This window comes from Austrofundulus limnaeus, unplaced genomic scaffold (genome assembly GCF_001266775.1).
Source record: "Austrofundulus limnaeus strain Quisiro unplaced genomic scaffold, Austrofundulus_limnaeus-1.0 Scaffold90, whole genome shotgun sequence".
Taxonomy (NCBI): Eukaryota; Metazoa; Chordata; class Actinopteri; order Cyprinodontiformes; family Rivulidae; genus Austrofundulus; species Austrofundulus limnaeus.
Genome location: NW_013952492.1, coordinates 375,755 through 398,379, shown reverse-complemented (window position 1 = coordinate 398,379; position 22,625 = coordinate 375,755). Strand labels below are relative to the sequence as shown.

At 40.2% G+C, this 22,625-nt stretch overlaps 2 protein-coding genes across 4 annotated transcripts in view; one reads left to right on the top strand and one right to left on the bottom strand.

Annotated features, from left to right (window-relative positions):
* The window catches only part of nfat5a (nuclear factor of activated T cells 5a), a 23,634-nt gene extending 3,071 nt beyond the window's left edge, over positions 1-20,563 (top strand). Inside the window, exons 1-12 of one of the 2 annotated variants that reach the window (XM_014012295.1) lie at positions 7,079-7,166; positions 9,420-9,482; positions 10,031-10,652; positions 10,781-10,964; positions 11,159-11,349; positions 11,458-11,630; positions 11,803-11,937; positions 12,031-12,083; positions 12,189-12,321; positions 13,093-13,277; positions 13,567-15,607; positions 16,350-20,563. In XM_014012295.1, coding sequence (XP_013867749.1) covers positions 10,078-10,652; positions 10,781-10,964; positions 11,159-11,349; positions 11,458-11,630; positions 11,803-11,937; positions 12,031-12,083; positions 12,189-12,321; positions 13,093-13,277; positions 13,567-15,607; positions 16,350-16,720 — 4,041 coding nt within the window. In that variant the 5' untranslated portion in view covers positions 7,079-7,166; positions 9,420-9,482; positions 10,031-10,077 and the 3' untranslated portion in view covers positions 16,721-20,563. Of the gene's footprint in view, positions 1-7,037; positions 7,167-9,419; positions 9,483-10,030; positions 10,653-10,780; positions 10,965-11,158; positions 11,350-11,457; positions 11,631-11,802; positions 11,938-12,030; positions 12,084-12,188; positions 12,322-13,092; positions 13,278-13,566; positions 15,608-16,349 lie in introns of those variants that run through there. The other variant, XM_014012294.1, reaches the window with a different exon arrangement.
* Positions 19,592-22,345, bottom strand: nudt7 (nudix (nucleoside diphosphate linked moiety X)-type motif 7). Of its 2 annotated transcripts, XM_014012298.1 has the most exons (5): positions 21,860-22,345; positions 21,617-21,752; positions 21,369-21,541; positions 21,133-21,291; positions 19,592-21,054 (listed from the first exon to the last, which is right to left on the bottom strand). In XM_014012298.1, the coding sequence occupies exons 3-5, from the start codon at positions 21,522-21,524 to the stop codon at positions 20,701-20,703; spliced, it is 669 nt and encodes a 222-aa protein (XP_013867752.1). In that variant the 5' UTR covers positions 21,525-21,541; positions 21,617-21,752; positions 21,860-22,345; the 3' UTR covers positions 19,592-20,700. The 2 variants fall into 2 exon arrangements, with proteins under 2 accessions (XP_013867752.1, XP_013867751.1); XM_014012297.1 differs by having other exon boundaries at positions 21,617-22,345.
* Between the last annotated feature and the right edge of the window lie 280 nt (positions 22,346-22,625).

The window sequence follows — 22,625 nt, the reverse complement described above, 5'->3', positions numbered from 1 at the left end:
CTTAATAAAAAATCGATACAGGGCTTTAGAATATCGATACAGTATCGGGAAATGAAATATCGCGATATTTCAGTGTACCGATATTTTCTTACACCCCTAATATTTATTTAACCAGGCAAATCCCATTGATTTCTTTTGTAAGTGAGGTGTGGGCCTAAAGGGAGCCTTAACATGCATGTTTTTGAAGTGTGGGGGGCTAGCATGCAAACATTACACAGAAAGAGCCCAGGTCTGAACTGGGTATTGAACCCAGGATCTAATTGCCGTGAGGCATCAATGTTTACCACGATCAAATCTAACTGAAAATGATCTGACATCTTATTAGTGGCATGAGAGATGTTTGTAAAGAGGACAACAGCTGCGCAACTGAAACAACTTTTCACTCCTGTATATAGGTTTAATCAACTCTACTAGTTGCTCACAAACTTGCAAGTCTGTCGAAACCTCATACACAAAATTTACATTTTGTGATTGTGTCAATAACTGTCTTTTAAATCTACACACTTCATCTTTTATCAGATTAACATATTTTACAACCAAACATAAAAACCAGTAGAAAAAAGCCTATTCTGATTCTGTATAACTACCAGGTATATCCCAGTCAGGATTTTTTTTCTTAATAGTGATCTGTGTCATTTTAAGAGTTAATAAATTATTAATCACTTAGCCTGTTTTTACTTCGCCAGTGCATAAATGTAGGACATTAGGTTCACTTTCATAATGCACCGTTCATGTTGCAGTTACTGTACTGCTGTGGATGGCCATCTTTACTGTAAATTGCTTGTAAATAATATATTTTCCAACATTATTATTGTCTTTATGTCTTGGATTTGTCAGGTATGTAAGAGTCTGTAGCTAGCTAGTGCTACCAAACATCCTGCATTCCACATGGTGGACTTTACGATAAAAATCATTCTATTAAAATCGCATGTTTAAAAATGAGTGCTGACTCATTGGTGTCATTTCTCAGAACTAAAATACTGAACCACATAAAAGGCCATTCTTAATAGGGAGATGTATAAAGACTTGCATATTTATTTTTTGTTTAATCCCTGATCTGGTTTAACATGTTCTAGATCTTGTCTACATTTGAACTTTGATGGACAAATTTAAATATAATTCTGCAGAACTTGCCCGCTGGTGCCACATCTGTCCTGACTGCCATGCATGGGATGTACATGAGCCAAAAGAAAGCTTTGCTCTGTGACCCTGAAATGCTTAAGAGAGTTGCCATATGGTCACACTCGATAACATAGCTGTTTATTTATATCTCAGTAACTGGGTGTGAGTATGTGTTGGAATCTAGGTAGTAGAAGTGTTCATGAAAAATCTAGATTAGGAATGGAGGTGTGTGTGAAGACTTCTGGCCTTGCTGCCAGAGTATACTGCACCGTTCATTTTGACTTTGTTCTTGTTAAAACTTAGACAAATAAGAAATATTAACGTTGCAAAACTACAAAGTTAAGTATGTGGGACACTACTCATTTTGGGCGCAGCTTTTTTTTTATTAAAGCATTTTAACATAGGTTCCTTAGGGTAGTTAGTCAATTGGCTTTGACCGTTTCCAACTCAAAATTGCTAAAAACTCACTATGTTCTGTTTGTAACCAAGTGACCTATGGTTTAAGGCTCACAAGCTATTTTTGTGTGTAAATCTTTCAAATGTATGTTGTTTTATCAGTCATCTCTGCCCACATCATGCCAATTCTGGCCCACTTTGTACACACCTTGGCAGCCCACACACATGATTTTGACTGACACCAGCCAAATGAAACAGGTTTGTATTTCTGTCAAACAAACAAACATACTGTATGTTGATACAGAATTCATTTTACTAAAACCACACTGCATCTTTTAGGCAGTATGTCACCAGCAGCAAACCTTTAAAAATAAATTTTTTCGATTTAGCTAATTTAAGGGTCCTGTTGGTGGATTGAAAAACAAAAGGACCGCTTTCAAAACTGAAGAACGGTCATAATGGATCTATGTTTTTATCTAGCCTTTTATATCTAGCTTGCAAGATTCAAAGATTATAGTTTGTGCTTTTTTTCTTAAGTAGCTAATTGCTTGCAGTGGATTATTCAGAAAAAAAAACAATGCTGTTTTGTGTGGGGAAAAATTATTATTATTATTATTATTTTTTTTTTGTGTGTGTGTGGCTTGAGCACAATATGGTATGTTCAAAAATGTAATTAAAGTAGCCATTTGTTATTGATGTTGTACATTCTCAGGATTCATATGTTTTGCATTTTGTAGTTCTCTTATTTGCATCTGAAAGGACAGCGCAGGGATTGTCTATTCATCTGTCATCCCCCAATCCTCAGTCAGTGGCAAAGAATAGAATCGGACTGTTGCCCTTGTAACTTGGCAGAACCTCTAAAGGATGTGTAATGTGAGCTGTGCATACCTACAAGGTGATGTAAGTTAATTGTTCCCAGTGTAGGTCGAAGTCAGTCAGACCCCCTCATAGCTGACTTGTATGGTGTAGTTTTGGCAAACTTTAACAATCTGTTTTTACTGTTAATATTCTGTTATTTTGAAAACCATGCAGAAAAATTGTACACGCCACTAAATCCGTTTAGATAATATTATCAGTCTTCAGCATTCATTGGAAACAGTGTGAAGTCAATTGATTTTAGCATTTTGAGTCCCAGCTGTGACATTTAGTTCAATATCGAAAGCACTCAGCTACTTTACAGTCTGGTTGTTAATGTAGCAGTGTAAACTAAGCAGATAAGCAACTTTTTGACTTCAAGGCCCGGATGGTTGGACTAAAGAAGACTAAATGTACTTTTTAATGTTAAAAAGAAAAGCTAAGAAATGGACAGCCTAATTGGATCTTTGAATGTTTGTTTGCAGTCCTGTTATATTTTTACAACTAGTACTTGATATTAACTTGTCCCCTAAAATAAACCACATTTAAACCCTGTATGCTCTGTGTATTTTACATACTGTTACTTTTATTGGTTGGTTTCTTTAGTTGAATGCAAACAGTTCAAGTTATGTATTTTTATCAATAATGATACTTATTTGCCACATTCTAAAACTATGTTTACAGTTGTGATGTAATGCCACAAATGATTTTTCCTTTGGTTGTAAAGAATTTGGCATGTATTTTGTTTTTGTTCGTTTTAAGTAAGACTCTAGAGCAGGAGTGCCCAAACATTTTCCCTGAGAGGGCCAAAATAAAAAAAAAAACATTTTCCCTGAGAGGGACAAAATTAAAATCAATCTGAGGGCCGCGGGCGAAATGCAGTAATATAATACATGAAATGCAAATATTTCTTAAGTAAAGTTGTTTTATTTTTATGAATAAGCTAGCAGCCAGTGCAGTTGCCCACATTATTTTTTTTCAGCCCATGGACATGGAGAAAATTCAGCATATGCTTGGGTAGCAAAAGCTCATGGGACTTTTCATAAATTAAAATTTGAGTATAAATGGTCTTATAAGGTGTGCAAATCTAGATGTGTGCTTAAATCTAATCTAAATGTCTCTTGTAGTTACTTGTATATTATGTTTTATCTTAACATAATTCAGAGATAAAGTGAGTACCATGAGTAAGACTGTCTGACTTCAACTCCCTGTAACTATAGTTGGACCAATGGTTGAAAAGTGGAAATATAGTGTTTCTACATAGGACAGGAGATTACAATCTAATAACCAGGACAACTGCTGGTGGGCCAAATCAAATGGCTTGGCGGGCCAATTTTGGCCCGCGAGCCCCACTTTGGACACCTCTGCTCTAGATTGTTTGCATAAATAATGTGCAAAGTGGCTGTAGAGCAAGTGGATTTGTCATAGGCTAGCAAGCACCCAATACAATGACCTGTCTGACTTCCCCTTAAACAATACTGCAGCATAACGTCAACTTCTGTTTTCATAGACAATATTTATTGTATTTGATCATCTATGTGTATCGTTGTCCCATCAAATTGTTTGCATGACGGATGTATGTTCTTATGTGTGAGTAAAAGTTGGTATTTGTTTGATGAACAACCAGTTGCCTCACTGCAGAATGATTAAAACCCAATAAAGTTTATGCCTCCAAACAGAAACTAATTTAGCAACATTTTTCCTTGAAGAAATGTCTTATATGCCAACATTTTAAACACAGTCCTGCGACCTATTGGTGCGCTCGGTTAAGGCAGACTAAACTACACCAAACTTTAGCTCAGTATCTGGAAAACTGGCTGAAGTATAGCCATTTTTGGTAGACAAAGAGACATAATATCCCACTTTTTATTGTGGTGTTCAATAACTATCTGAATATGAATCTTTTTATTTGTGCTACATTTGTCAGCAGAGCTACGTGCTACTCAGCGTTCGATCCTGTAAATCTAAGTCATCTATTCTGTGTGACCCTCCTCCTAACCCAGATCACAGGCTGAAAAGTCATTTCTGATCTCCATCGTGCTTTGTTCTTCTATTTGGCAGGATTATATTGAGATATTACTGGTGCAGATGTGCAGTTCTGGGAACAATGGACAGACTTGTTCTTGTGATTGCCGCTGTAGCGTACAAATGGGTTGTGTGTTGTGTTTGAGTAAACTTGCAGTAGATTCAGATTGTTCACGCCACTGATGTGTCAAAATGTTTCACTCAAGACTTGAGGTCATGTCGGGTTGCCAGTCGGTCTGGGATACAGACAAAGACCTGCTTTCTTCATGCTACAAACAATGAAAAACAGTGACAATTATTTACACTTTAATATTTGTTGAAGGACAACAGTCATAATTATAATTTAAGCAGCTCTATTGTTTTTTAAATAACATTACTGTKGACGTAATTTAATCGTGAACTATAATTACAGTCACTTCTTGTTTTTTGCATTTGTAGAGGCCACGATTTGTGTTGAAATGTAAATAAATCTGCTCTGGTGCATTTTGTGATGTTCTTTTTGTCTTGCTGTGATGAAGTTTACTCCAACGTTTAAAAGTAAAGCTCTGGAGAATGAGAACTGCGTGAACTCAAGGGATAGGTTATTTCTCCCTCGACAGCTTTGTTTACGTCACGGAAGTGCAAGATCATGTGTCTTGTCATCTTAATCACTCTGCTGGTGCCAAGTGTCAGATGACTACTACACATGCTTGTTGCTGCCAGTGCACCGTTGAAATGTCCATGTCAGGGTTTTGATAGGTGCTTGTTTCTTAGCAACAGAACAGCCGACTGATATGTTTATCAGTCATCGAACGTAGTTTATTCTCGTGTTGCTGCAGTGGTTGGATATTTCAACTAAGAATCGTGTTTCCATCAAACATCGTCACGTCTCCTATGATTTTATGGCACCAAACCTTGTGGGAGGCTAATCTTATTATAGAACCCCAGTAAGCTTGTTGTGGTATCACTAATTGCAAATTTTCTACTTCAGGGTTACATTCAATTACAGGTCCTTCTCAAAAAAATTAGCATATTGAGATAAAGTTCATTATTCTCTGTAATGTACTGATTAACATTAAACTTTCATATATTTTAGATTCRTTGCACACCAGCTGAAGTAGTTCAAGCCTTTTATTRTTTTAATATTGATGATTTTGGCCAAAAAGAAAAATCAAAAATCCCTATCTCAAAAATTAGCATGTTTCATCTGACCAATAAAAGAAAAGTGTTTTTAATACAAAAAAAAGTCAACCTTCAAATAATTATGCTTAGTTATGCACTCAATACTTGGTGGGGAATCCTTTTGCAGAAATGACTGCTTCAATGCGGCGTGGCATGGAGGCAATCAGCCTGTGGCACTGATGAGGTGTTATGGAGGCCCAGGATGCTTTGATAGCGGCCTTAAGCTCATCCAGAGTGTTGGGTCTTGTGTCTGTCAACTCTCTCTTCACAATATCCCACAGATTCTCTCTGGGGTTCAGGTCAGGAGAGTTGGCAGGCCAATTGAGCACAGTAACACCATGGTCAGTAAACCATTTACCGGTGGTTTTGGCACTGTGAGCAGGTGCCAGGTCGTGCTGAAAAAGGAAATCTTCATCTCCATAAAGCTTTTCTGCAGATGGAAGCATGAAGTGCTCCAAAATCTCCTGATAGCTATCTGCATTGACCCTGCCCTTGATAAAACCCAGTGGACCAACACCAGCAGCTGACATGGCACCCCAGACCATCACTGACTGACAACTCTTCTCATTGTGCAGTTTTTTCTGCCACACTTTTTCCTTCCCACAGACTTCCCACTGAGGTGCCTTGATACAGCACTCTGGGAACAGCCTATTGGTTCAGAAATGTCTTTGTGTGTCTTACCCTCTAGCTTTGAGTGTGTCAATGATGGCCTTCTGGACAGCAGTCAGATCAACAGTCTGACCCATGATTGTGGTTTTGAGTAATGAACCAGRCTGGGAGTTTTTAAAAGCCTCAGGAATCTTTTGCAGGTGTTTAGAGTTAATTTGTTGATTCAGATGATTACGTTAATAAGTCGTTTAGAGAACCTTTTCATGATATGCTAATTTTTTGAGATAGGGATTTTTGATTTTTCTTTACCTTTTTGCCAAAATCACCAATATTAAAACAATAAGGCTCGAACTACTTCAGTTGGTGTGCAATGAATCTAAAATATATGAAAGTTTATTGTTTATCAGTACATTTCAGGAAACAATGAACTTTATCACAATATGCTAATTTTTTTGAGAAGGACCTGTATTCCTGAAGAAAAAAGGCTAAAACACCACTAACCTTAATTTAAAAAAAAAAGAAAAACCTTGATAAGATTCCATTACCAGGTGTTTGAATTTTGCTCTGTGTGTAGATCCAGCACGAGTAAAATAGTTTTTGTTGCAGATGACGTGTGCAGTTTGGGTTAACAGACGGCCAGAGCAGACACTGTGGTTTCCTTTTATTAAAAGCTGTAAACAATTCTACTATGAAAATTGTCAGTCGATCCCTTAACGGTCCAAAGAAGGGCTTGGAGAAAGTATTTCTTTCAAAGAAACATAGACGTTGATCTTTTTCAGTTACATGGAACTTCAGTAATGCTCTAATAAATGTGATCAAAGTTTTGTAATAAAACTAATGCGTCTTCTCCTGCTCACCCTTCACGGCAGAGTCAGTATATGACCTCCTCCCCAAAGAGCTCCAGCTCCAGCCGTCGTCCACCCAGACAGACCCACCCACCATGAGCCAGAAGAGTGGGGGAGAGGCGGGACCTCCCCCTTCCACAGCCTTGGCTGCAGGTGAGCCATTCATACTTCCTATGAAAACCATGATCTGGGATCAGTTACCCCGCAATCTAACTATTCCCCAAGTCAACAGGGGCTAACAAACTATTATGGCTTTGTGATTGTCTGGGGGGCAGCTTCACCCTTTCATCAGTGTCTGAGGTAACCTCAAATGTTAAACAAAAGTATATGAGTTATTGCAGTATTTTTCTTTTTGAAGCTGTTGASAAATTTAGAATATTTTATTTAGATATATGAAATGGTTCCACTACATTTTAAATGGACATCATAAATTTTATAATAGCTGCCTGGAAGTAGTTACCATGATGTCATCGTTTTGTTTCTCAAATAATGTTTAAAAGTTTGATTTATGGCCATTAATAATAAGGTAGAGCTGTTTAGTGCTACTGGAAATCTGATTAGATGTTTCTTTGAGACCCAAGACTTAGGCAATTTAGAAATATTTTTTCAAAGACGACCAGCGTGCTAGTAATAAAAGCTTAAATAAGATTATAACACTATAATAAAGACTTATCGGAAAGACTGCTGATACTTAAAGTGATTATCGGTTGGTTTTATTATATTTTTAGTGGCTACCTGTATTTTCTGCAGTTTGTGTGATGTACGGGAAAAGTTTAACCTCTTGAAGGTAAATCCATAAGATTTGCAGTGATAAAATTTGCTTTAAGTTGTCAGTTTGTGTTCAGAACATCTGCAGAAGTTTCCACGTAAGATTCAATTTATTTTCTCATTAGTCAAAGTTTAATCTTCTTAACTTGTATTACACAGATGCTTTATCTGGTCAGCTATAAACCRTCAACTTTTCCAAATGGTTTCTGTAAAACAAACCATATAACCTGTTGAATTAGAGCTGTTAAATTGCTAATTCTGACCATGTTTGGTCTTTCTAATGTCCCCACCCAACAGGCTTCTTCAATGCAGATTCTCACCTAAAGTGCACTCTGTGAGACTGACACTAATAAAAATAGACATGGACTAAAATGATTTGTTGGTTTGTTTTTTAAAAGTTAAAATTGGTAACTAATTTACATATGATAGTTGCAGTGATTGTTTACGTCTTTGGCTGCTGTGTGAGAAATATAATAAACCATCTGTGTCTGCAATTAACAGTTTCATGAAATACTAAGTTTACATTAACAGCATGCTATAGCTTGTACTTTATCATTTCACTAACTATGTTTTTCAGCTGTACTTTTGATATGTGTGTGTTAATGCTTTGTGACACGCAGAATTTTAGCATATGGATCTGGGACATTTCTCTTTAAAGACGCAGTTTAAATTCCTGCTGATTTGATTTGGTTTAACCAGTCATCTCAGACTTTTCTTTATAGAATTTTTTGTTTTGTGCCCTAAATTCGGGCTTTGTATGATAAAGTACTAATTTCAGGTTGTTCTTAAATGATTTATTTTCTAAAACAGATGCAGCCAATGCATTTTTTCAATTTGCACTTGGTCATATAAACACTCATAGATCCTTTTAAATGGTTAATAACCATGTTTTTAAGCAGTTAACAGTATTGAGAATGATAAAAGGTTTTATATATAAATGAAACTGTGAAGTTGCCCCTATGCATTCACTTGACTGTATTCTTAAATGTCATTGAGCATTGTGTACCTCAGTCCAGGTCCTCAGGTCCCACTGTCTTGCAATTGTTAGATGTGTTCTTGCTCCATCACACCTGAGTCAGACCACTTAAATACCTCCTCAGAAGGTCATTAAGGTCAGCACAAGCTTGTTAATGACCCGTTGCTTTAAATGAGGTGTGCTAATGCAAGGAAGCATCTAAAACTTGCAGCACAATGAATCCTTGGGGCCAGGATTGAGCARCACTGATTTAGCAAATAGAAATATATTATGGTCTGGTCGTGGATCATGGTTCAAGGCTGCCAGTATTKGCTATAACTGTGAGGGATCTTTGTTTTATTTTATTTTGTTTAAGTTTTGATGTAAAGAGCAAACTAACTGGTCAGCAGTGGTGTCGGAGGGAGCGCTTTTGTTAACGCTACCAGTTCATTGTCCTGTGTGACTCAGCTGGCCTTAAGCAGTGCTGATCAAAAGCATGACTACTTTTTGTCCTCCAGATCACCATTACAAAAATACACATGCTTTAAAATGTCTATAAATGATAAACTTCAAACATTACTCCTGCTTCAAGTACATTAAATCATCCAATTTACTCACTGAAAGAAGTTAAGTCTTGAATGATCAGCTCTTGTTGCTCATTGGCTGTCTCGTTTTTATTGCAGGAAGTTCCCTCTGAGGCAGGGAGTGTCTGCATATAAAATGGTCTGCAGTTCACTGCTCCATAGGTCAGAGGCTTGTTTATTCTGTCTCCGTGGCTACGCTCAGTCCCAACCAAATCTTCCAATTGGCATGCGCAGACTACTGTTTTTCTACTGAATGCACATTGCACAAACTGTGATGTAACTCTGGCAATTTTAATTTGGCGCCACATTCTCAGCTTGTAAATTTTGCTGTACAAGAAAGTGTGACCAGATTTTGTTATGTTTCTTTCTGGCAATGTGTATGTAACAATTTGTAGCTTGCTTTTGTTTTTGTAAACAAAGCATGCCAGTTTTGTCACATTGATTTTTTAATTGAGAGGTTTTGAAGGAATCAAAACAAAGGTGGGACCTAAAGAAAAACCCTTCTCAACTTTAACTTCAGATCATTTGATCAATGCTTGATGCTCTCGCATGCACAGTGAGAGCATGTAACCCTCAAAAGTCTGTTGAAATTAGAGTTGGGAAGAAGGGAAATCGATACAAATCATGCACAAATTCAGCTGCTTGAATGGGACTGCTAGCCTACTCTGTGCTGAACAACTGTTCTAACTTATCTGTATATACTACTGCAGATGCCAGCTCTTCCACCTCCAGTTCTTCTGCTGCTTCTTCCCTGGCCATGGGACCTTCATCCAGTGGCCTCCCTACCTCACCCTCAGACCATCTCACAGTTGTTCAGCATCTCCACTCCGCTGGAGGGGATGGRGCTGGGGCTTCGGAAATACAAGGTATGGAGGCTGCCGGCTCTGCCCCCAGCAGAGGCAACGGTGGAGCAAACGCCGCAGCAGGGGACATAGGGTCAGGAGGAGTGTTGTCGGGGCTAAGTGGGCAGCAGCCTCAGAACACCCCATCAAAACGAAGGCCCGTACTGAGCATATCCCCGCCACCTGAGGACCTGTTTGACGACAGCCAGATGTCTTGCCAAGAGGAACCCACCGTATCTGGTGCACCAGTTCCAGACTCGGAGCACAGCAGCAGCATGTGGCCRGACGATTCTGTCTCCAACTTCAGCGTGATCAGCTCGGTTTCATACAACGACAACACGGAAGTGCCACGCAAATCCAGAAAACGCACGCCTCGCCAGCGACCGGGCCCCAAGCCTGCTCCTCCGGAAGACAGCATGGACGTGTTTGATGCCGACAGTGCCAAGGGTCCTCATTTTGTGCTATCACAGCTGGGCACAGACAAGGCTAGGTGGGCTAACTCTTGTTAAAACTTTGATTTATTACCTCAACCTGTTTGTAAGAAAAGAGTAAAAGGATGTTTTTGTCAGATGTAATTGGATTTCTGTTAGTTATGGTATACTTTATGTTTTTCTGCAGCTCTCTCGATGCAGGGGCTACGGTGAAAAGCGGGTCACTGTCTGCTCAGTACCCCCAGAGGAGTGATGGAAAAGAACTAAAGATCCTGGTGCAGCCAGAGACCCAACACAGAGCTCGMTATCTGACCGAGGGCAGCAGAGGTTCCGTTAAAGATCGTACACAGCAAGGGTTCCCCACCATCAAGGTTTGGTTCCCACAGTTTGTTTTAAACTTGAAAAACAGAAAACGTAACRTGTGTAACGTTTCCTCTGAGTGACTTCAAAAAGATTTTACAAAGGATAAAGTGCTTGTTGGGCCTGTTTAGTTTACATTCATAAAGCTTTTAACCTCACTGCATCACAAGGACCAATAATTATTTTCATTCTTGTTTCTTTGCAGTTGGAAGGTGTTAATGAACCAGTTATGCTGCAGGTGTTTGTGGCAAGTGATGCAGGTAGAGTGAAGCCTCACGGTTTCTATCAGGCTTGCAGAGTAACGGGACGCAACACCACAGCTTGTAAGGAGGTGGAGATAGATAGAACCACAGTTATAGAGATTCCCCTGGAGCCCAGCAGTGACATGACACTTGCGTAAGAATAAATTATTTTATATTTTTGTTKATATTCTTTTTCACATGGGCAGTGAAGTTAATACGTTTGTGGTGTTTTCTCTTTTCTTCTTGCATTTTGTGTCTGCAGGGTTGACTGTGTTGGAATTTTAAAGCTGCGTAACGCAGATGTTGAGGCTCGTATTGGTGTGGCAGGATCCAARAAGAAGAGTACACGGGCCAGGCTGGCCTTCAGAGTCAACATCCCCCAACCTGATGGATCATTTCTTACCTTACAGGTCTCCTCATCACCCATCCTCTGCAGTGAGTAMTGCAAACAACTTAATGTTAACAGCAGCTTCATTCAAAGTTTGTATCAAGTAAAATATTTGCAACTGTTAGGTTTTTTTTTTTTTAACAAATCAAATAATTTAATCAACGTACCACTGAATTAAATATTAAAATKTTCAGTCTTTATATTCTATTCACTCTCTAGCTCAGCCAGCCGGATTGCCAGAGATCCTGAAGAAGAGTCTTCACAGCTGCTCAGTGAGAGGAGGAGAGGAGGTTTTTATAATCGGAAAAAACTTTCTCAAAGGAACCAAAGTTATACTTCAGGAAAACCCTGCAGGTGCTGCAGATAGTTTAGTCTCATTATTGGGGTTGATTTTACTCAAATGTTTGATGGATGGAAGAATAAAAACATTTGCTTTTGACTTTGTAGATGATAATTCCTGGCAAGCTGAGGCGAAKATTGATATGGACCTTTTTCATCAGGTAAACACAAATAAGCATCTATGCCCATCAGGTCTTTGAGAAATTAAAGCTGTGCTGCATCAGACCTGCCTGCCTTTCACTGGTATGTCATGTGAACTTTTCCAGAATCATTTGGTCGTGACAGTCCCTCCATTCCACACCCAGTCAATCACGTCTCCTGTGTCTGTGGCCATTTTTGTGATGACCAATGCTGGGAAATCTCATGAGGCCCAGCCCTTCACGTACACTCCTGAGCCAGGTACACAACTTGTCTGATAAATAATGAATGAAGTTTGCTCCTACCACAGACAGAAATATTCAACTTGCATTGTACTGTATCTTTCTGCTGAAAAGACAAACTGAAATCACAAAATATTAAAATAAATAAATTAACTAATCGTCTAGTTGAGTGATTAATGTGCCGAACTGACACTCGCTCTCTCTGCTGCAAATGTGTAGATAGAAAATACTCTATTATCTATAATGAAAAAGCAGTGATTTGGTTAGCCAGATGAATGAAAAAGGGGAAGTGGTTTTCTTNTATATATATATGACTATATGGATTTTCCAAGCAAAGGGTGGAATCGGTCTCAGAACCAATTATTTATTAGGGATGATAAATAACCAGGCTGTAGGTTTAATATAAACCATTTCAAGTCAATGGAAACATTTTAATTAAATATATTTCCTCAGGCGGAAACCCAACAATGACTAAAACGTGGATATTTGAGAACTTAATAAATATATATGTGATCATTTAAAGTGTGAGATCCAAGTAAAAAATGAGAAGATGAATGACAGCAAGAGTGAAAGTTGCAGGGCGTTACGTGCAAAATATTCTATACACGAGAGAGTGAGCGTTGCTTTTTTACTGTGCGACAAAGTTTATTGCAAATAGAAAATATCCTGCATAATTGTTTATCTACAGTCAGTCATAGAGCACACATTTTCCTTCAGGTCCAGACATCTGATATGTTTTTTTTATAAATATATATTTGACCTCTCTTGTGTTTTGCTTTTTACCCCCCAGCTGAAAATTCAAATGTGCAGACAATAAAAACTGAAGGGCCCTCCTTGGTGGAGACCTGCTTATTTGATGGCCAAATCAAATCTTTGTCCTCGGAGCAAACTGAAAGTCCTGGCCAGCCTTCGAAACGCCAAGAGGACACACCTATGGAAGTGTCTAGCAATCCTCCACCAACAGACGTTTTTAAAGTAAGATATTTTCTAATAAACTTTGTATTATAAATACTTAGTACAAAAGGTAAGAGAATTTGTTTGGTAAATTATTTCTTCATTGCAGAGAAGAAGAAGTAGAAGTGTCAGTAGCAACAGCAAAATAAGCTGTTTAGCAGAGAAGATGTGGCAAATTTTCATGCACGTGACCCACATACTCAGCTCCACTGCTCATCACACAAATGCATGTTCCTTATAAATGTGGCACCATTTAAGAGAGAAATGAACAGAGAGCCAGTAACTAATAACTTTGCTTCCTCTCTTCTAGTCATCTCCTGACCCACTTATCTCAGTGCAGCAGACCCTGGAGCTCAACTCTAGTCCTCACCCAAGTAGAGGGTCTTTTGAGAGCCCAATGTCTCTACAGCCTGAAGATGTGGAGCTTCCCCAAGCACCTCCTGTCTTCCCCAGTCTAGAGTCTCTCAGCGCCATACAAAAACAAGAGATTACTTCCACAACCTCTTTCCCAGTGTCAGGAGATACCACTATCCCCCCTGTAACACCAGAGGTTCCTCAGCAAATCCTTAGAGATCCTCAAGAAAGCTTGTCTCCTGAAAGCTCTGATAATAGTGGAAGCATCGTGGTTGTAGCCATGCCTCAAATCGGAGCTCCGTCTCAACCGCAGCCACAGCAGTCCCAGGTTCCCCTGTTTCCTCAGGAAGGAGTGGCGCAACTTGAGAGGGCAGTAAGAGAGCTCCAGGCTGGAAGTAACCCCACACTGCAGCAGGTGCTGGAAGCAGCTGTAGCCCAGCAGCAGCTGAACTCTGTACTCTATAGCCCCACACCTTCTGCAGACACCTTACAGCAACACGTTCAGGAGAACATGAACAGCCTTCGGCTGGGAACCACAGAAAATTCACTCTCAGCGCGGCAGCAGTTACAGATACAGCAGCAGCAACAAATGCAGCAGCAGTTTCAGCAACATCAGCTGCAGCAACAACAACAACAAATCCTTGAAAACCTTCAACAACAACAGCAGCAGCAGCAGCAAGTTCTCAGCAACATGCAGATCCAACAACAACTTATATTACAGCCACAAGATCAACAGCAGATCATGGAGAAYATCACACAGCAGCAGCTGCAACAAAATCAGCAACAAGTCCTTAACAACATTCAGCTTCAGGATCAGCAACAACAGAATCAAATCCTTGCTAATTTACAAGAGCATCAACTACAGCAGCAGCAGCTGCAGGAGCAGCAGGTCTTGGAGAACCTGCAGCAGCGCCTCCAGGCGGAGCTGCTCCTGCCACAGATCCACTCCTCTGCCCAGACACAGCAGCCCGTCTCCCTCCTGCAGCAGGCCGGGGAGCTGCTCACCATCCAGACCAGCTTTCCAACGCAGCCTCCGTCCCACACATCTCCTCCACAACAACTCTTCCAGTCCCCCAGGCCTCTGGCTGAGGCCCAGGGGACTCAGCAGCAGGTCCAGGCYGCCCTGCTCCAGAACACACTGAGTGTTCTCACGGCTGGGAGTCTCAGCTCAGAGCCGCCCTCCACAGCCTCGGCTATTTATCTGTCCACCAACCCTCAGCCTCAGCAGCAGCAGCAGCAGCAGCCTCAGCTGGCATTCATCTCGTCCATGGAGACGTCCAACAGCCAGCCTCAGTCCGTTTCAATGTTTCAGAACCAGCCCCAAGCTCAGCTGTCCCAGATGCAGCCACAGAGCACCCCAATGGAGCAGCAGCAGTCTCCACAGCAAACCCAGCAGCAACCGCAGCAGATTCCAATGAGCCAGCAGAGCTCCCTGTTCCAAACCATACCCAACCACTCCCAGACCACCCCTGTTCCCCACAACCCCATCTCACAGCCTCAACAGACAGGCCTGCTCCTCTGCACGACAGATCTTAATCCACAAGCTATCCTCTTCAGCACCCAGACCCCAGGTCCGGCCCCTATAGCCAGCATCAGTGTTGGACTCTCCCAGCCAGACTCCACAGAGCCCATGTCCTTTCAAGTCCAGAGCTCCTCGGGCAGCAACTCGTCCTCCCCTGCAAACCAACAGCAGAGCTTATTCCAGGAGCAGCARCCGATGCAAGTGACCCCGAGTCCCAACCAGGTCCCCGGCAGCCAGTCTGTGAAGCTGTTCATCCCACAGACGTCGCTGTCCGGCCTGCAGGGCACCATCGGCTCACAGGAGCTGAACGCCAAGGCCTCCGCCCCCGCTGCCACCATTTTTGTGGTTCAAGGTGGCATGGGTGTGGTTGCCAACCCAGGCCAGCAGCCCCCAGAGCAGYTGTTCCAGACCGCAGTGGGTGGTCCTGTAGCTCCACAAGGACAGCCCAACCTGTTTCTTTTTGGCATCCAGAATGGTGAGATTATTTTAGTCTCATTCACATCCTGATGGTTGATTTAGGTTGTTTTAAAGCGAGCTCGTGTACTTTGTTAGCAGYGGAGAGAGCGTGAGCATTTATGAGAAGAAAACGGTTTATAAATAGCTTCTCAGAATCTGGACCACAACAGAGCAAATTTTCCTCTTGTAAAAACATCTTCAACCTCAAACATTTCCCCGGTGGTTCACTGTGTTCACTGTGTGTTCACTGTGTGTTCACTGTGCGATTTTGTTACACCACATCCCCTTTCCATCAGACTATTTATTTATTTATTTACGTATTTATTTAGCCATTGTTTTCTCAACCAAAAAATGTGCTGCTGTGTGTTATTTTATAAACAGTAGCTTGCAAATGTTCAGCTTTGATATGAATGATTCTGCTGGTCTAAYCACACCGAGACAGTAAAACTACGGTTTTGAAAAAAAGCTCATACTTGTCGATGGTCTCAGACGATCTGCAGTCATCATTCATGGATTGCTGCAGAGAACCACAGCTGTTCTGATGAAGAAAATGGGAATAAAATAAATCACTGCCCAATGTCTAAATGGTAGTTTTAGTAGGATTGTGTTAGCTGGACTGAATTTTGAGAACTTGATAGAATATTCACATCCTACCTACTAGTTTGCATGGGTGAAAATCTGTCCCAAGCTGCTTTTATACTGCGTTTGTTTGAATTACCTCTTTATTTACAGCTAACTTTTCTCTCTTCACTTCCTCCCAGACTCATCCCAGCTGCTCAGTTCTTCTGGACCAAGCCTGCCTGCCCAGAGTCAGAGCCAGAGCTCTGGTCACCTGCAGCCTGTGTTGGATCAGCCCATGGCCCAGGCTGCCTCCAGCGTGCACAGCAACTTGCAAAACACCCTTCAGGCGCAAATGCAAACCAGCCTAGAGAACGCGTTGCAGTCAAACACACAAACAGCCGCGCAGTCGGGTTTACAGGTGTCCTTAGAGACGAGTCTGCCAACTCCCATGCAGACCGGCTTACAGACACAGATGCAGAGCAGCTTACAGAATCAGATGCAGGCGTCTATAGCCTCTACATCAAGCATGGATAAATTTGAAGACCTGCTGGAGAGCTTACARAAGCAGTGAGAAATGGAAGATATGAGGCCAGAGGCGGCTCGCTGATATGTAGCTGAAAGTTGTGCTTTGTAAAATCAGCAAACACAAAGTGTTGGTGTTTGTGGCAATGCCATCAACCTTGAAGAGAAAAAAAAAGTTAAATATTTAAGAAAGAAATTCCCTTTTAGAACCCAAATTATTAGCTTCTGTAACATTTTTTGTATATTTATCATTAATGCATTTTAAGCTTCTTTTATTGTTTATTTTAATTGTCCCTCTAGCAAGATCAAAGAGTGTTAACTTTAATCTGGAAAAAAAAGTGTTTTGTTATCAGTGTTCTTTTAAAAATGTGAGCCTAAGAGAGGAGGAAATAAACATGTCGGGTTTGGTGGAGTGAAGAACGTCTGGCTGGATGCAGGTGTGGGTTGAATCAGATTGCACAGTTGTGTAAGTTAAAGGCTGAATCTCATTTTGAGTGTGTAAACTCCCAAAGTTTCACATTCAGACGCTAATCTGTGAGTCAGGTCATTGTCATTTTGTATCGTGAAGCGACAGCGGAAACKGGGAAATTAGGATTACTTTGCATTGAAACAGGTGAAAATCACAACCACTTGATTTAAATGTGTTTTGCCCATAGAGAATTTCTTCATTTTGCAGTTAATCATTTGCTATTTGCTTGTGAAGAACTATTGTAAAATCTACTCTACGAGTACAGATGACGTAAAATACAGAATTCTTTGTAGAATAATGTGAGGTTGTTTTATAGAAATATTTGCTGGTAGTCTGCACTTGGAAGTCTCTCTCAGAGGGAGGAAAGTTAAACAAAGCTATCAGCTCTACTCCTGGAAAAGAAAAATCAAATAATTCTCACCACCGTGTCATGGAAATAATCTGCTGATATTAAGGAATATTACACAGTCGCAAATGAGGTTCAACCTGGTGAATAGTGTGGCTTGGCTTTGTTTTGGCACCTCGTAGTGTTTTTGTGTTTTTTTTAGGCCTCATTACTGGGTTTACAAAAGCTTTCTTGGTGAACTTTTTAATAGCATTTATTTACGTGTCATGCTCAGCTTTTTTTTTTAACAAGTTGGTAACTTTTACCAATTCTTTGTGGATAAAAAGACGCTTTCCACTGGTGAAAACTAGAGTTTCGTGTGGTTTTATAAACATTTTATCTCAAGCACTTTATAACCTCTTTTTGTGTAACCTGCTACTCCTTATATCCGTCCACAGCTCTGCAACAAACTGGTTGAATTTGTACAGAGACATCCAGTACTTAACAAAAAGACAAATACACAAGGAACATACAAAGGAAAAAAAATGGAAATCGGTTATCTTTGTAACGATAAATACATTGTACTCGAACATTTTTACATTTTGTCACGTGAGAATTTTTTTATGCCTAGACTTTGTATAGAACGCGTGAGCTCACAGTTTGAACCCCTCTTTGTATTCAGTCTCAGTGGTCCAGTCGAGCCTGTCCAAAAACAGCCATTCCCACAAAAGCATTGTCTTTTTTTTTTCAGTGTTTTAAGTGGTTGAGTGAGCCTTTATTTGCGCTTTTGTTTGTTTTAAACTAGACATCTAAACCTTAAATGAAGGATATTTATTTCCTTGTACCAATTCCTGTTCAATCCATTTCTGGAGAAAGCTGCTCGTCTTATAGTTTTCGTCCCAGTGGTGGTAATCTGTGCAGGTTGGCACCAAATGAAGTCCCATTACTTGTGTCACCATTAAAGAAAAAAAMCAGTCTGTTACAGAGGCAATCATTTTTGATTTGATCTATGGTGCTATGTGCAGGAGTAAGGCTCCTCTGCTGTGATGTTAGGACAGAATTTATAGAGCGCTGGCTTTACTTTGAAGTTTGCAGAGGTTTTTGTGTTGTGGGGTCAGACTGGAGTGCACCCAGGTTGTGATTAGTTGCCATCTTGTCCTTTGCAAATACCTTTCTAATGTTTACTCAGTTTTACTAACGCATGCAGCTCTCACAGTGATTTAGTGTATTTCACCAGATTTATAGAAGTCATAAAGRTACTTTTTTTTTCTTTTTTGTTCCWTCCATAAATTTTTYATCTTTCCATTGATTTGATACGTACGCTATTTTTCATTCAGAATGACTTTGCTGGGCTTTCCTCATTCAACAGTAGCCAATTTGGCCTCCTTAAAAAGCCAGTTTTTGGAGAAGAGTTCCAATATTAAAGAGTAGTTTTGGTCAAATGCATTTGTTTACATGTTCATGGTCATGCTCTCGTCCTGCAGTCGTTGATCCATTTTAAAGTAACTTATCTTTTTTAAAATTTTGTAACCATGTATCAAAGTTGTAGAGTATTTTTGTAAAAACTAAGCTTGTTTTGTTGTCTTTGCTCATAGCACAGATATCATTGTTGCAGTGGGTTTTTTGTTTTGTTTTCTTCTTGAGATGAAGAGCAGGTTTACTGTGAAGAGTTTGACTGAAGTTAGAAACGTATTTCGACGGACATCAAACTAATATGTTAGAACTGAGTTTTATTGTGACAGATTTTATCCAAACTGTGGAACATAACGTGTGGCTAAGCTTTCTTTTTTTGTGTGTGTGTGTGTGTCTTTTTTGTTTTGTTTTTATTTTAATGTCATGCTTCTCAAATGGCACTTTGACTCATCCATTTACTGTAGATCAGGTTAGAGTGCAGTCGTGCCGTTTTCCAAGCATTCCATTCCTCTTTTCTGGGGAGATAAAGAGCACATAATGTGGAAGAACTAGAAGAAAAATAAAGTTACGCCTCTGTAAGCCATACCGACACAGAAAGCCAACCTGTGACTTCGCTCTCATGAATGTAAATTTTACCTCATGGTGTGGACATGTGGCTTGGTCTACATCTGACATCGGACCAATTACAGTTTCAGAGATCGTATATTTTGAGGCAGAGGGGATAAGAGGGTGGGTCTGTACACTCATCTTGTTTTTGTCTTGGATTGTGGCGTAAACTCAAGTCCAGCCCRTTTTTACTCTGAGTGATCCGGTATAGTCAGTCTTTTAATTATTTCCACTCGGAAAAAAATAAAATAAAATCTTGGTAAATATTGATTTAGCGGTGGTGAGAAGAGCACACAAATCTCAACATAATGTTTTTGTCCTCCGGTCATGTAAATGAATATCCATGTATATTTAAATGTGAAATATACTGCAGGGGTATTTTGAATTTAAATTGTGATGCTTTCAACAGAACTTTGTGTGCCTTGATAACCTAACTGTTGCTCTGCTGTGTTTACTGGTGTCCTCTTTGTGTCATCGCTCCTTGTCCTTTTTTATCCTCGTGATTCCTAATCGTTTCTTCGAGGTTCCTGGACACAAACCTAGCTCATACTGAGATTTCTTTTGATCCCCCCACATTGATTGCAGGATATCAGAATTTACTCATACTGCACAGCTTCATCGGTGAACCGTCACCGTGTTTGTAGTTTTCTATAGATACTGTTTTTCACGCCTCATGAGATTTGTACATGTGAGGTAAAAGGGACGTGACACAGCGATTGTTTTTCTGGAGAGCGTTGTGTTCATGTGCTTGTCGACATTTCTGTTGCTGTGAAACGCTTGATGAAAAGGGGCAGCCGTGATGAATTCCCTGTTTATTGCCAATAGTGTGAGCCGTCTCTCGTGCATAACCAGTTTGCTTTTAACTCTACATCCACCTACAGTTCTGTTGTATCAGTTTTGTGTAGCTTGAGCTTTAGTATTTAGCCTTAAGACCCTGCAGAAGGGACAAAAGGTCAACCCCGTGTTATACATTTGAACTATTATTAACATGTACTTTGCCTTTGTCTGGACATTTGTATACTCTTCTGTTTATATCTGTAATCCTGCTGCTACATTAAAAGAATTAATAAAAATGTAAACGTGGATGGGTATCTTTTTTCCCTTAACATTCCAGTTTTTAATATCTGATGTTCGTTAGTAGAAACAAGTGTGCAAAACAGCTTCATTTAAAACAAATATAAGTTCATAATGCATTCTGGTTGAAAGTTTTTAGTAGTCATAGTTTACTCAGTCTTGTGTGCAGAATGTGTTGGAAAAATGATAAAGGATCCTCAGAATCAAAGCCAACATCAAACTCAGGTTTTCTCTTCAGAGCAATGACGGCGACTACAACGGCCAGCATGGCCGTCAGCCCCCATATATGATACCGGCTGCCTGAAACCGGGTCGACAAAATGAAACGAGTGCAAAGGCCCCATCATCCCTGGTGTACTGTGGGCTGCATAGTGGTCCTTGTCGCTGGTGAAGAAGTCCAGTGGGACTGAGAACACAGCGCTGACTTCAGCAGGGTTTAGGACCGGTTGGAATGTCTCACTGATGAAGCCGACGACTGGGGTCACCAACAGGCCGTCCTGATTAAAGAGGGTGTAGCAAAAAGGTTGACCCGCTGCAGCAAAGGTTTCTGACAGACTTTTGTTTGTTTGTTCTACCTTATTGATGATTGGAAACAGTGTGCAGACCACCTGAACATCATCAGGCTTCAGACCAATCTCCTCCTCTGCTTCTCTCAGGGCTGTGTCCACATCATCCTGGTCACTGGGGTCTCGCTTCCCACCCGGGAAACACACCTCACCRGCACTGGTCCTCAGCTGCACAAAAGTCATGCATGAAATGGAGTTAAATATAACAACATTCCACCAAAGACGTGCTTTTTAGATGAGATTACCTTTTTTGAACGCAGGGTCATTATTGTGTGCAGCTTTCCATTCCTCACGAACAGTGGGATCAACACTGAGGCTTTAGGCAGAACAGGAAGATAGGAGAACTTGTCTCCAACATCAAACTGCTTTAAAATGGCTATAGCCTCTTCTTTTGACTGCATTGTCGACAGGTTTCTATCTGCAAAATTACGGAAACAATTTAAAGTTATAAAACTTGACAACGAGTTTGGATAATCAAAATGAGAATACTTACAAGAATGTAAACCAATAAAATGAAAAAGTCGCGACGACAAACGTTGTCGGCAAACTTCGTGTATCGAAAAACCACAACTTAAAAAGGTGAGTTGAACTAGCTTCCCACAGTCGTCATATTTATGTTATTTGCTGTACTGTGAAAGTACACGAAAGACATAAGTTAATGTTTTGGTAATAAAAAGAATGGATTTCCGCAAAACTGCGAGTTCCGCATGCGTCCTATTAAATCAACGCCCCTTACTTCACTTCCTCTGCGTAACGACAAGCTGATTGGATGATCCAACCGCCCGTCTTCTCAACAGTCAATCCGCAGCAGGGTCGAACTAAAACAACCAATCACGGCAGAGCGTTGCTTCCGCTTTGTACCAATGACCGAGCCAATCAAATCGAGCTTAATTCTCTCAGGAAATRGGTTCTGTCTGTGACTGCTGTGGTTTTGTGAAGAAGACTGACAGGATGATATATACATTGAAGAAACGTAAAAGACACACAAAACGGAAAATCAACACAAAACAAAATAAAAACGAATCCACAGCCAAAAGAAAATATGTGACACAAAACAAATGCAAACTAAACCTTTTTAAAAAAGAACATACAAAATTACAAGAAATTAAATATCAATATGCAAACATACTGACAAAATCATTTGGATGCAAAATAAACACAACACAAAAACTGTTACGATTGCATACAGACAGAGAACAGACATGTAAAAAAAGAAATCATTGAGGACNAAATCATTTGGATGCAAAATAAACACAACACAAAAACTGTTACGATTGCATACAGACAGAGAACAGACATGTAAAAAAAGAAATCATTGAGGACATTGACCCCCCCCCCACCCCCACCAAAACAAATAAAATATAAAGAGACGAAAGCACAAATGCTAATGACTTACAATGGAATTTAAATTTGRGTGAATTGTACGTTTGTACTCATGTATGAATTAGACCAATCTACTTAAAAGTAATATTCATCCATTAAGAATGAAATAGAAAGACCAG